This window comes from Panulirus ornatus, chromosome 6 (genome assembly GCF_036320965.1).
Source record: "Panulirus ornatus isolate Po-2019 chromosome 6, ASM3632096v1, whole genome shotgun sequence".
NCBI lineage: Eukaryota > Metazoa > Arthropoda > Malacostraca > Decapoda > Palinuridae > Panulirus > Panulirus ornatus.
This window is the reverse complement of record NC_092229.1, coordinates 6,344,764-6,359,426: the sequence shown is the minus strand read 5'-3', so window position 1 is coordinate 6,359,426 and position 14,663 is coordinate 6,344,764. Positions and strand designations below refer to the sequence as shown.

The 14,663-nt window shown below is 46.5% G+C and overlaps 1 protein-coding gene across 1 annotated transcript in view; it reads left to right on the top strand.

The window, feature by feature from the left end:
- The window catches only part of LOC139749264 (cell adhesion molecule Dscam2-like), a 468,747-nt gene that overhangs the window by 191,002 nt on the left and 263,082 nt on the right, over positions 1 to 14,663 (top strand). The window contains 1 exon segment of the mRNA XM_071663001.1: positions 13,939 to 14,167. Coding sequence (XP_071519102.1) covers positions 13,939 to 14,167 — 229 coding nt within the window.

Genomic DNA, 14,663 nt, shown 5'->3' with positions numbered 1-14,663 from the left:
TGTGTGTGTGTGTGTGTGTGTGTGTGTGTGTGTGTGTGTGTGTGTGTAAGGTGCCCCGCGGGTGTCGCGATGATGTGGGCCGGGCGGCAGCCATGTCTGGACTGGCAGGCGTCTCTTTTGAGACAATAGAGACGCCTGCGTCATCATTTTCCGCCGTAGGGGGGGAGAGATGGTTCGTCCGCCGGAGCGGGCAGGGAGGACCCTCTTCCTCAGGGGTCGGGTCGAGCCCCTTTCTTCAGGGGCGGGCCAGTTCCCTCCACCTCGCCTCCTTCTACCAGAAGAGGGGGGGAAAGGGAAGTCTCTCTCTCTCTCTCTCTCTCTCTCTCTCTCTCTCTCTCTCTCTCTCTCTCTCTCTCTCTCTCTCTCTCTCTCTCTCTCTCTCTCTCTCTCTGCTGGAGGCTCCAGTCTCAAACAAAAGTCCACATCGAGGCCAGGCCTTAACTGGGATATGAAAAGGTTTACAAAAGGAAAGAGGAAGAAGAAGGTTTTTAAGGATTTTGGAGGAAGTGGGAAAATCTAACTTTTTAAAGGACTGATCGTTGTTGTTAGGTAAGACATAGTTTAAGGTGTGGGAAATAAAGAGTTCCAAAGCTTATCGGTGTAAGGAAAGAAGCAGTTATCACAAACGGCTCCCACAAACGTTAAGTTAGCAACAGCCACACAGTAATCATGTGTTACAGAAGCGTGCCTGGCATTGCCTGGTGTGGCTAGCGGTGTAGCAAGACAGTCAGCTCCATCTCGAGAGCAGGAGGCCAAAGTAATACCTGTAGAAAAGAGGAGAAGTGAACCAGAATTTCTTTGTAGGGCACGTGGGTCCTGTTGCGGGGGTGGTCATATTGGTAAGTCCTATTGCTTTATACTCGACTCTGTCTCGTACGTACGTAGATCTAGGCGCTCTCCTGATGTGAGAACAGTATTCCAGTATCACAGCCATACAAGGACCGATCACTCCTTTGCATGTTAGATGGTACAGTGCTATCAAGTATGTTTATCATGATATAGTAATCTGGTGTATGATATACTGTCCTGAAGAATGATATAGTAACTTAGTGTATATTATGTTTTTCTGCTTATGCTTACTGAAACGTCAGGGATAACTGAATATATCTATATCTATATCTATCTATCTATCTATCTATCTATCTATCTATATATATATATATATATATATATATATGGAACCAACCTGTGAAATACTAACACCTCTCTCGAGTGTTGCTGCTGTTGTTCGTGTGACCTTCCCGCCCGGGGGTTTGTGTTCGTGGTGTTTCAGGCGCACCTTTAAGACACCTTCCTGCTGGAAAACACGAGTAGGTGAATCTCATTACCTCCCCTGCCACTCACTCGACTGGGCTCCGCCAGAGTCAGGGTCAGGGGAAGGCAGTCAGTTTTTCCCTTCATCTGTTGCGAGTTGCGCTCTCTCTCTCTCTCTCTCTCTCTCTCTCTCTCTCTCTCTCTCTCTCTCTCTCTCTCTCTCTCTCTCTCTCTCTCTCTCTCTCTCTCTCTCTCCTCTCTCTCTTTACGTTGCTATGGACGCGTCTGCGCATGAGACTACATCTTCCTCGGTAAACCTCTTTATATATATATATTTTTCTCTCTCTCTCCTTCTGATATCTTTTTTTTCTTCTTTTCCCCCTGAACCTCAACCCATCTTGCTAATGAACTGTCCCTTACGAAATTCAGGAACAGTTGGCGAGGGTGGCGCTGAATACCCGCTTCTTTAACATCTTCCTCGCTTTCGTAAGCCTCTGTGTTGTATTCACGTGGTCCCCCGCCCCGTCTAGATGTCTCATATCTGAGGGTTTTTTTTTTAACATGTCTGAATGGTACATGTCTCTGAATTTTGCATGAATCTGATTGTCTTTAGGTTTGAATGTCGTGTGAGTAATATATATATATATATATATATATATATATATATATATATATATATATATATATATATATATATATATATATATATTTTTTTTTTTTTTTTTTTTTTTTTTTTTTTTTATACTTTGTCGCTGTCTCCCGCGTTTGCGAGGTAGCGCAAGGAAACAGACGAAAGAAATGGCCCAACCCACCCCCATACACATGTATATACACACGTCCACACACGCAAATATACATACCTACACAGCTTTCCATGGTTTACCCCGGACGCTTCACATGCCTTGATTCAATCCACTGACAGCACGTCAACCCCTGTATACCACATCGCTCCAATTCACTCTATTCCTTGTCCTCCTTTCACCCTCCTGCATGTTCAGGCCCCGATCACACAAAATCCTTTTCACTCCATCTTTCCACCTCCAATTTGGTCTCCCTCTTCTCCTCGTTCCCTCCACCTCCGACACATATATCCTCTTGGTCAATCTTTCCTCACTCATTCTCTCCATGTGCCCAAACCATTTCAAAACACCCTCTTCTGCTCTCTCAACCACGCTCTTTTTATTTCCACACATCTCTCTTACCCTTACGTTACTTACTCGATCAAACCACCTCACACCACACATTGTCCTCAAACATCTCATTTCCAGCACATCCATCCTCCTGCGCACAACTCTATCCATAGCCCACGCCTCGCAACCATACAACATTGTTGGAACTTCTATTCCTTCAAACATACCCATTTTTGCTTTCCGGGATAATGTTCTCGACTTCCACACATTTTTCAAGGCTCCCAAAATTTTCGCCCCCTCCCCCACCCTATGATCCACTTCCGCTTCCATGGTTCCATCCGCTGACAGATCCACTCCCAGATATCTAAAACACTTCACTTCCTCCAGTTTTTCTCCATTCAAACTCACCTCCCAATTGACTTGACCCTCAACCCTACTGTACCTAATAACCTTGCTCTTATTCACATTTACTCTTAACTTTCTTCTTCCACACACTTTACCAAACTCCGTCACCAGCTTCTGCAGTTTCTCACATGAATCCGCCACCAGCGCTGTATCATCAGCGAACAACAACTGACTCACTTCCCAAGCTCTATCATCCCCAACAGACTTCATACTTGCCCCTCTTTCCAAGACTCTTGCATTTACCTCCCTAACAACCCCATCCATAAACAAATTAAACAACCATGGAGACATCACACACCCCTGCCGCAAACCAACATTCACTGAGAACCAATCACTTTCCTCTCTTCCTACACGTACACATGCCTTACATCCTCGATAAAAACTTTTCACTGCTTCTAACAACTTGCCTCCCACACCATATATTCTTAATACCTTCCACAGAGCATCTCTATCAACTCTATCATATGCCTTCTCCAGATCCATAAATGCTACATACAAATCCATTTGCTTTTCTAAGTATTTCTCACATACATTCTTCAAAGCAAACACCTGATCCACACATCCTCTACCACTTTTGAAACCACACTGCTCTTCCCCAATCTGATGCTCTGTACATGCCTTCACCCTCTCAATCAATACTCTCCCATATAATTTACCAGGAATACTCAACAAACTTATACCTCTGTAATTTGAGCACTCACTCTTATCCCCTTTGCCTTTGTACAATGGCACTATGCACGCATTCCGCCAATCCTCAGGCACCTCACCATGAGTCATACATACATTAAATAACCTTACCAACCAGTCAACAATACAGTCACCCCCTTTTTTAATAAATTCCACTGCAATACCATATATTTATATATATATATATATATATATATATATATATATATATATATATATATATATATATATATATATATATATATATATATATATATATATATATATATATATATATATATATTTCATACTATTCGCCACTTCCCGCATTAGCGAGGTAGCCTTGAGAACAGAAGACTGAGCCTTTGAGGAAATATCCTCAGTTGGCCCCCTTCTCTGTTCCTTCTTTTGGAAAATTAAAAACGAGAGGGTAGGATTTCCAGCCCCCCCGCTCCTTCCCCTTTTAGTCGCCTTCTACGACACGCAGGGAATACGTGGGAAGTCTTCTTTCTCCCCTGTCCCCAGGGATGATATATGTATATAGATATAGATATATGTATATATCTGTGTCTCAGTGCAGCTGGTACTTGAGTTAATTAAGAACATTACTATGTTGCTGTACGAGAATGATTCAAGATATCTATCATTACCCTTAACAGAGTACATTCAATAACTGTAATGCATAAAAACCTTAGGAATAAAGTGATATTTCATTTGTTACTGTAGTGAGTGAATGCATTCAATAAGCTCCGTAGCTCTAATATACGTGACTTCATCTCTTGGTCTTCGTGTTTCATATACGTGGGTGATTCAGTTAAGTTTCTCTTTCTCATTTTTTGAGTGGATCTAATAGACTTTCTCTCTATGACGTAATTGGATACTGAGTGTCTCATATGCTAAAATTAGATATCATCCTCCCTCACTATCATGAGTGGATGGATCTCTTCGGCATAATATCTCGTTCCTAAATGGATCTCTGTTGCTTACTTTCTCATTTACTTGCTTAGATTTCCTTGGCAGTGGAGCCTGATGCACTTGAGTGGATCTCTTCATCACGGTGTCGCACAGAACTTGAGTCCATTTCACAAACGTATCGTCTCATCTCGTCTTGAGTGCATCTCTTTACTCTGTGTTTCTCACACTAGTATTGCATAACCCTCCAGTCTCTTGTACTTTATGATTCTCATTTCTGACGCTAGATGGCTGCCGTCGCAGACAAAAGTCTTCGGTGAAGTGAGACCTTATGTGAAGCAAAGAAAAATAGGAGAGAGGATAAAAGAAAGAGAGATTAAAGAGGGAAGGATAGTCCAAGAGATTTTGAGGGAGAGGAATACCTGGGTTTTGTAAAGCGATGGAGGATTCTAGATGTGAGAAAGACATGAGAGTGCCACAGCTTAGCAGTCGAGAGAAAGAACAGACATGTCCATGTTGTTGTCGCCGCCAAGTGCCCTGCAGTAAGCATGTGACGTAGTGGCCTCGCTCTGCATGGCCTAGCTGGTGGTGGAGACACGCGAGCAGCCACGGTCATGAAGCAGACACCGGGGTATTATGTACAAAAAGAGCGACAGAGAACCAACAGGGTGGGAAAGGGGATAATGTTCTGGAGGAGTCTTCAAGCTGTGTGAGGTTCTTGATCGGGTGTGAGGATCCTCGGGGTATTTCACGAGAGACTTTAGAAGGTTCCGTGGCCTCAAAATATTTAGGAAAACCCGTGATATATAAACGACCCTGTCGGGTGGGGTACGTGCCGCGAGAGCACGAGATGTGAGAACAGTCAGTATTCCACAGGAGAAGAAATCATTCATTTTCTTTTTATTGCGAAAAAAATCAGGGGGAAAAAAGGTATTTTTCTCAATGGCAAATACAAGACTCTCTCAGCTTTCACAGGCAGACTTGGCCATCTACGCACTGTGGTGGAATTTAGGGGTATATTACATGTGTATGGGGGGGGGTTGGGCCATTTCTTTCGTCTGTTTCCTTGCGCTACCTCGCAAACGCGGGAGACAGCGACGAGGTATAAAAAAAAAAAAAAAAAAAAAAAAAAAAATTAGATATATTATGGTGGCCAGCGTATGGCGTAAAGTGTTGGGGGAGGGCGGGAGGTGGGGGGGTCGTAAAGCCGTAGGAAAGAAGATGAAAAATCGTGAAAGTTTTCGAAAAATGACGCGAAGAAGGTTTTTTTTTTTTTCCTATCTCTCTCTTGTGAAATGAGGCAGAGTAGGTCTGCCTGAATGAGCAGACTTTACGAAAAGAGGTGAAATGGAGTGGCTTAGGATCAGTAAATGTTGAATCCGAGGGTGAAGGACTGTCGGGAGTTGAGAGAGAGAGAGAGAGAGAGAGAGAGAGAGAGAGAGAGAGAGAGAGAGAGAGAGAGAGAGAGAGAGAGAGAGAGAGAGAACTGTGGTACCGTTGGTGTAAAAAGCGAAGGAAAAAAGGGGGAAAGTTAACAGAAGGTGTCAGATGGAATCTTGGCCAGAGACTAGAAATTGGAGAAGTGACCAATTTACCTCAAGGATGAGATTGAAAAGGGTCATTGATTTTGGACGGAGCTGAAAGGTAAATGAGAACCGAAGAGCAGAGATCTTCCAGGGCTGTTACGTCAAATCACTCACTTGCTCAAGTGACCTCAGCGTGCGAGGGAGTGACCACTCTTGGCTGGAAGGATGAGAGAGCTCTAGAAGAAGCGAGGATACGCACGCCCTCATTCCTGCACACACATGTTCTCCGTCATACGCACAACAGAAGCTAAAACACAACCAGCGAAGAGGAAAACCATTTTTCTAAAGAAAATGGTGATGAAAAAAAAAAAAAAGAATAGAAGAAAACGAAAGTTAGTCCAGTGAACTGTATCCAGATATATTGAGGGGTGGGAAGGGCTGGGGGTTTATGATGGGGGAAGGGGGAGAGAGAGGGTGTCCGGTGAGTGAAGAGACACCTGTTTCAATGTGATCATGTGAACAGTCGGGTCTATAATTGTGTGGTAATAACGCGAGGGATTAATGGTGGTGGTGGTGGTGGGAGGGGGAGGGGAAAAAAAAGGCAGAGACCCTCTATGTGTCATGAGAGTGGTCGTGATTGTGTGGAACATGAGGAGTGTGGCTGATGATGTGTTCCAGGCTGTTAATACCAGGAAATATGATCGTCTCAGCCCCCTACCTCTCTCTCTCTCTCTCTCTCTCCCCCTCTCTCTCTCTCTCTCTCTCTCTCTCTCTCTCTCTCTCTCTCTCTCTCTCTCTCTCTCTCTCTCTCTCTCTCTCTCTCTCGTGTAGGGGAAGGGGGGAAAAAGGAGGAGCCTTATAGCCACCTCTTGTGGTCTGTGTACAAGTTTCTATCGAGACGACCTGAGTCTGTACGTGAGGGGAGGTCAAGGCCCTGAAATCAGGCAATGTGCTGAGTTACGAGAAGAGGAGGTGATTCGTGGGTGCATGATGGTGCTGAAGAAGCCACAAAGACTCCTCCTCTTTTGGCGTGGATCATGAAGACGTGTAGAGCCTTAGTGGAAACATCATTCGATGGATAGGGTCAGGGTCTCCTCCGAGAGAGGTAGAGGCCCAGCGAGGTGACGGTCAACAAGGTGAAAGATTTCTTGGGAAGTCGGTGATGATGGTGGGAAAATACATAGGGAGCGAATCAGGTCTGCCAGTGAGGCCAGGACTTCCGTCCTGCCCAAGCGCTAGTTTAGGGGCAGAGGGTAGATATAGAATCTTCTCTCTTTGTAAGTCTTAGTTTAGTCTTTATGAGAGGAGGGGAAGTGATACACGGAGGTGGGGTAAGATACGTCCGCCCACCAACATTCATCGCTCATAAGTCGTTAGGTTGGCGCTTCCCTTGGGGGCTGGCTCCTGTCTTACAGCCCACTGACACGGAGGGTGTGAGGTGATGGTCCCGGCCATCACCTCAACACTCATAAGTCGGGAGGGTAGTACTTCCCCGGGCGGCTGCTGTCCACAGCTTAGTGTGTCTCTCCTGTCTACGAATTACTTCGCTTCCTGTTCTTCAGTGGTGCTGGCTACGTGCGTGCCCCACCCCGCCACGAACGAGACCATACAGTACTGGACAGTCACCTGCGCCACATGACTATCGTAAAGCCGTTGGCGACTCGAGGTTGGGATCGTTGTAACGTCTGTTGCTTCCCTTACATCGCTAAGCTTTAGAACTTACTTTTTGCCCTCCTGTGGTTACCCACGCTGTCACGTCTTGCCCCCGCTTAGAAGACATGGTTTCCACCTTCGCCTGTTCCTAAAGCTATCTCACTCTGATAGGATGGGCAAGCAGGAAAGAAAAGCAGGGAAATAGTGTCAACACACACACACACACACACACACACACACACACACACACACACACACACACACACACACACACACACACACACACACACACACACGCGAACATTCATAGGCATCGCAACTCTCATATGAATGAGAGCACGACATAAACTTATTGTCTAATATACCTGAGTGCACGTCATAAATTTACCAGTGCCTCATGTATGTGAGCGCGCATCATAAACTGGGAGTGTCGTACGCCTTTAGAGACTCTTGTCTCGTATACCTGACCCCGCCCCCCCCTCCCCTCCCTCCCCCTCCCCTCTCCACGTCATGACACGCATGTCGTCATGTAGGGAAGCGGACTCAGTTGTCTCATGCGCTTTATGACGTGTCATATAAGCCCAGTGCGTCAGGCGCGAGTGCCTCGTAAACTTCCCCTGCGGTGGCACATCAGCGGTTCTCGTCACCGCCTTTATCATCCCCCGCCCCGCCATTTTAGCCCTGTGTGGTGTGCGAGAGTAGCATGTAGCAGTGTTCGCGTGACAGTAGACGATGTGGCGCGTGGGTCGCAGATGCTTCTCGAGAGGGAAACGTGGTTCTGCAGACGGGAAAAAGTGATGCACGACGGGATGGGGTCTTTTTAAGGGACTGGTGGCGCTAGCAGTGGGAGGGGGTGAAGGTAGGTCTAGTACTGAGGGATGGCACAGTGATTGAGTGGTACAGGAAGGAGGAAGTGTGAGGGGCTTAGGTTAGGGATTAAATGGTTGAAAAAAGAATATAATGAGGTAAATTAGGAGATGAATCAAATCAAAGAATGCATTAGGTACAACCAGATCCATTTTCTGATTATCAAAATGACGTATGTCTTGTAAGTCATGTGTACAGAGATAGTAAGAAGGTTGTTAAAGTGCAAGATGTTGGGCATTATAATACACAGGCAATGCAAGTATATTAGCTTTAGAAAGTATGTAGATTTCGATCTATATTACCGGTAGATGTTAGGAATAATTCACAGTGTGGGAGAATCAAGCCGAGTTTGGTAAGAATGGCAGTAATTAAACAGCACAGATCGGATTAGATATTTCACGGAGAGGATCGTGGTGAAGAAACGGTCGACAGCAACGTACCCAAAAGCTCCGGAGGGCACTAGCTCATAAAAGTGTCTCACAGAGAGTTATTACTGGCACTGTATTGCCAACTTGCGGGGAGAGGTTGGGGGAAAGTTGGTGACATATTAACCCTCAGACTCTGATACACCGGTCCATTATTGGCTTAATGACTTCCCCTCCCATGTATCCAAACCCCCCCCCCCCCCCCCCCCCCCCCCCCCGCCAACCTCCGAAGCTGCGGTCTCAACCCAGGCAAGAGGGGGAAAAAAAATGGAGGCTGAGTCAGATTAGTTGAAATGTTGATCAGCGGCAGGTCATGAACTGTGTAGCGACGGTGTGGCACACCGCGGCTTACGATCATCATGCCAGTGGGGCGACAGCGCCCTGGTCTCTGGGAACCTTTTGCCGACACGTAGGTCGGGTCAGTGGTCAAGCTGGTCAAGTTGGCAGCATGAGAGAGGACGTTGATCGACGAGGTCTTCAGCGAAGGGGAGGCGAAGCGCTGCGCATCCTCCACGCATATATGAAGATACGAACAAATTTTCTTTTTTCCTTCTACATTAAGACATTCGTCGCTGTCATACCAGAAGCCGCAAGAGGAGGTTCCCAGAGACGCTGATGTGTGCTGGGTCTATAAGGAAGGGTGTAGGAGGACGAGCCGATGCTGTTGGCTGATAAGGGTACGCTTGAGAGGAACAGATATTAAAGACGTTTGGATTTACGTGGTTGATCATCATGATCATCCGTCGGACGCACAGATCTTTTTACGTGTGATTAGATTTTTGTATCTACCTGTACCCAAATAAACCCCAGGAAGACAGAGACGCCAAGCTGTCGTCCACTTCGCAAGACGTCCTCAGGGCAACTGAAGATGTCTTGAGAAATGAGCAAATGCTTGGCGTCTCTGTCTTTATATTTCCTGCGGAAATTCTTTTTTGGATTCAATCTCCACGTTACCATTGTGGGTTTTTTTTTATATCTGTTTATGCTATGCCGAAGCAACTAAGACGCAGGGTAACAGATACGAAGAAGAGAGGTGGGGGAAGAGGGGAGAAAAATGTCAAAAAGTTAGAGGTAAAGTGAACTTTGGGTTATAAAAATCTTTCACAGAGGTTAAAGGTGATCGTAGCATTGTTTAGAGACGATTTAAGATGCTGAGGAGAAAGAGAAGTTACGTCACAGACGAGAAGAACTGATGTGTACGGTAATGTTAAATCCACGTAGGGACTGTCCTGAAGTTGTATCAGATGTTTAGAAATAGGGGTTAGCTTGGCATGTCATGTTTAGGGAGGGAAAGATAGGAACGAGTGCTTGAGGGAGACTGAATACGAGAGGATGAGTAAGATAAAGAGAGAGTGATACGAAAAGCTTGTGTATGGTGAGGGGCTGTGGAGTGGAGCTAATGAGCAGTGAGGTGTCGGAGGAGTACCTGAGATCGTGGGCGAGTGTCCTCAAAGCCAAGCTACTCAAGCCTGCGTAACGAAGGCACGGTACTCAAAGCGTCAGGCGAAAGCAGCGACGCTCTTGCCCCCGTGATACACAGAGCTCGGGAGGAGTGTAAGAATTACAGCGTCTGTATCATTTGCAGTGCTTGAAGTTAGGTGTTCGATGGGAGGGATTAAGGGGTTTGAAATCATCCGTCTGTCTGTCTTTAGCTCCTGTCGTAATGCTAGGGTTGATCCCTAGGGAGACACATCTCACCTTGAACTAACTGGAGGGGTTAAGAAACGCAGTGTTAGAGGTGTCTGAACAGATCTGTGGTTATGGCAGTTGAGATATGCCGCTACGATGAGCAGCATTTGATTATCCTGAATCTAAAGGAGGCTTTTTAAAGATGCAAGAAGATGTTGGAATGAGCTGTGGCATGTATAAAGAGTTGTATACTAGTGGGAGGCTGGGAGATTTTAATTCTTCATCTGGGAGGAGTGATGAGTGAATAAGTTTAACAAGATATACAGCAAGAAATGATTTGAGTTCCTCGTGTGCCTGTAACTCCCACTGTTAAAGGTGGAGAGGTTTTGAGAAGAAAGACAAAAAGGAGAAGAATTCCGCAGATTCGCTCTACGAGAAGATATAACGGTCAGTCCTTGTGTGGTTGGTCTCCACACACAAACAGTTGGAAGCAGCAGCAATACGCGTGCCGCACGTTCAGGTCTCAGGGGCTGGAACACACGCAGACAGTTCGCGACAGCATACGAGAGACGATGACTTCAGAACGGAAGGTGTGATAGATGAACTGTCTTGGCTGAAGTTAAGATAGGATAAAGGTCTTTTCTATTTCGTCATGAATGAGACTGGGAACTGCTGCATGCGCTGTTTACGGCTGATGTGGTCGTCAGCTGTGTGTGGGCGGAAACACGACATCATGCTGCAAAAGGAACCTGGAAGACGGTGTAAAGGAATAGATTAGATCGCATGGAAAGTTGTTTTACTTTAGGGAGGAGATGTCGGTGTGAAATAAGGTTAGGCAAAGAGATTTTTTTTTTTTTTTCGCTGAGGAAGGGCCTCAGAATTCACAGTGTTTCGGAGAGGCCTTTATTTCTATTTTTCGTAAGGGAAGTAGTGCGTCGTGGCGGGCTGACGATGACTTAGAGAAAGGTAAAGGAGTGGAAGACTAATGGGATCGTACGCCTGTGGTGAGGTTAGTTTGAATGTGGTACACAACCTGTTATCTTTTTTGAGTCACGATGCAGCAATCTTAAGTACCTCACCTCTTGACGGTGGTTCCAGCTTACAACAGATGTAGCCTTGTTTAGATCACTGTCAGCGTAAGGTAGCGGTGAAGAGCTGTTCCTCTACCCCCTTACATCTTGACCTGGGAGAAAGAAGACAACACGGCTGAGGCATGTCAGAGGATCAGTCTCTCGTATCGGGTTTAAAGTTAATGGCTTCATCCATTACGTTGTGTGAGGGATAGACAAGACCATCATCTGTCCGTGCAACCGCTGCCTTGAACAGGTGTTTACAATGAGGCGGAGGGAGCTAAGGCACGTTCGATAGGCTGGCAAAACATATTATGAAACGATGCTGAGCGCGAGGACAGCTCACAGCGACTCACTGGTGACCCAGTATAGAGGCCGCCAGTAGAGTAGGGTTGAGGGATGAGCAAGAGGCGCATGATAAAGAGGATAGAATGAGGAGGAGGGGGAAAGGAAGGCGCAAGAGGAAGCAAATCCGTTTACGCCATCCTGAGGAGGAAGACAAAATAAGATTACCGTGAACCTGTGTAGATCTAAAGCATCTCTTGGCGCAGCAGTCTTCCCCCGCTCTCCACCCCCACCGCCCCAGGGGGAGCTAAGATAATGCGAATGTCATATCCCGACAAAAGAGGTCGACTTGGGCGGCGCAGCGTGGTGGCGGGAGGAGGAGAGGAGGAGGAGGAGGAGGTAAGACGGTAGAGGCAGGGCTGACATAGATAAAAAATGCTGACTATTACGTCCCGTTCCGATTGCACGGTGTTGATAAACGCTGAGGCGCGCTGTTTCCCTTTGTGTAGTCCGGCCTCGCGACACTTCCGCTCCCTTCCCTTGTATCTCTCAGTTGACACAGTCAGTCCTTGCCGCTCCTCGCGTGGCTTGGGCCTCACCTGCGTCTTACACGTCCAAGACGCGTGACGTTATATTTGTACGCTGTGGTTCACTCTGAGTTGGTGGAAAGGAGGAGGGTGATCGAGGAAAGCCATGATGATGATTTGGGGATTATGAGAAGGCTTGAAACAATATGTCAAACAACGGTGAAATATAAGAGCTCATGATATTCTAAAGTGACTGTGACATGTTGCAGGAGCTGCAAGAGACGGCGCTGCCACAGAGAGACGTAGCACTGACAGATACGATACGATGGAGGGGAAGATCAGCAGCCGCTGTGGTGGTAGTGAAAAGGGGAAAATATTGGCGGATGAGAGTAAAGTGATTTCCAGCCAGAACCAGTTCGACGTCGACCTTCGTCCTAGCGACTTGCTATCTCGATAAAAAGGATAATGATCTCTGAATTCCAGTATCTTTCTCGCGATGTTCCTAGCTGGTTTGTTACGTGCTGCCTCCATCCCATCCAACGGTGTAGGTGGAGTCGACGGACATGTACTAATTCATCATCTGATGATCAAAATACAATTTCTCTTGATGTTGAGTCGGAGGGGCGGGGAGGGAATCCTAGACAGGCGACCATTATCCTGGATCCTGAGCAGGAGGAAGCTTTCATCATTTGTCTGACGCTAGAGCTAAGTGGGAGCGTATTTCTCATTCGTCAGTGTCAGCAAACATCACTCAGTTCTCGTTGTTTGCCACTGCTGGAAGCTCTGTTTCCCTAAGGATGATTGGAAGAGACGCATGTAGTCATTATCTTTGCTGTCGTCAGTGGGGTGGTATTGATCAGTAACAGAGATATAGATAGAGATTCAAGCTAAATTTAGATTCTATAGCTATATCTTTTTAGGGAAAGAGCCTCTATAGAGTGGCCATGAATCTACGTGACGTGTGTTCGACCAGCTGGCTGGCAGCCAACCCAGCTTTTCATTCCCCGACCTTCGAGTAGGGAAGAGTCGATAAATGGCGACCTGACGTAAGGTAAAGTTCAGACTCTGAGAATTCGCATTGACCCTCCGTGGGCAGGGTGGAGGAATTGGTTCACAGGATCGTCATGGGTTGAAGAAGGGTCGGAGACCATGGGCACTGCGGATGTAGGGCAGACAGGACTGCGTGTGTCATGATTTTTCCCTCAGGTCATGTGTAACTTTGCGCCCCCCCCCAAAGAACGAGGCAGGTCGCTGACGCTCTGTACTCGGCTTTGGAGTGACGGGCCTCTTGTCAGATATCATCGTCCCTCGTCTTTTTTTTGCTGGCTTATTCTCCTGCGCTCCCCGTATTTTCATCTCGACTCGGCCTCGCCGCGATCTTGGGAACAGATTCTTACAATGATTTTGGTAATATAGAATGTCACTGTGAGTGCCGTAGGATTTATACCACCTGAAAACTCTACCAACGTAGCTGGTCATTTTCTTTTTCAAGTCTCGTCTTGCGTGTGTTTAAGAGACGTTGGTGTGCGAGATATGGTTGTGTGGATGTCCGAGACCTTACTTACTATGTCACTTGTTTCCTCCTGCAGGAGTGGCTGGCGCGGGGAACGGCGGAGGTCCCAGGTTGACGGTGACGCCACCGGCCAAGGTTGTGTTCTCGTCGGGCGCCGGCGTGGTGTTGGGGTGCCTGGCGGAGGGGTCGCCGCCCCCGACCGTGACCTGGGTCACGAGGGAAGGTCACGCGCTAGCGGCCCAGTCCCCGTACATGGAGGTGCTCTCAAATGGGTCGTTGGTACTTCGCCCCTTCCCGCCTGACAGGTCAGTGATTTGCATATGGCATTCCCATTCCTGTTCTCAGTTCTGTTGTCTTATCTATGGCTTGTTTACAGGTATGTTATCATTTTCCTTATCTTGATATGTTGGTAGGTTGTGTATACACGCAATTTATTTTCTTATGGAGGGTTTTGCTCATCTAATAAATCCTTTTCCATTCATATTGATGCTTCCAGCTTAGTGTTTCAGTGAAACTTTCAAAGCAGTAGATGTAAAAACAAGGGAACTTCTTACCTTAATCGTGAAGCATTTGTGATTCAGTCCAAAGAACCTTCCTTTGGTTATGAGCATGTATAACCTCCAGTCAGATATCCTCTGAAACTCTTCATCACAAATATGAACTCCCATACCTCCGCTTGGAAGTCAGAATTCAATGAGGTCATCAGCTCAGTTATTATGAAGTTATATCAAAGTTTACCTTACGGTTATAATGAAGTAGAGATACGATGTATGTGGTCAGAAATGATGGTCCAAAGCCAGA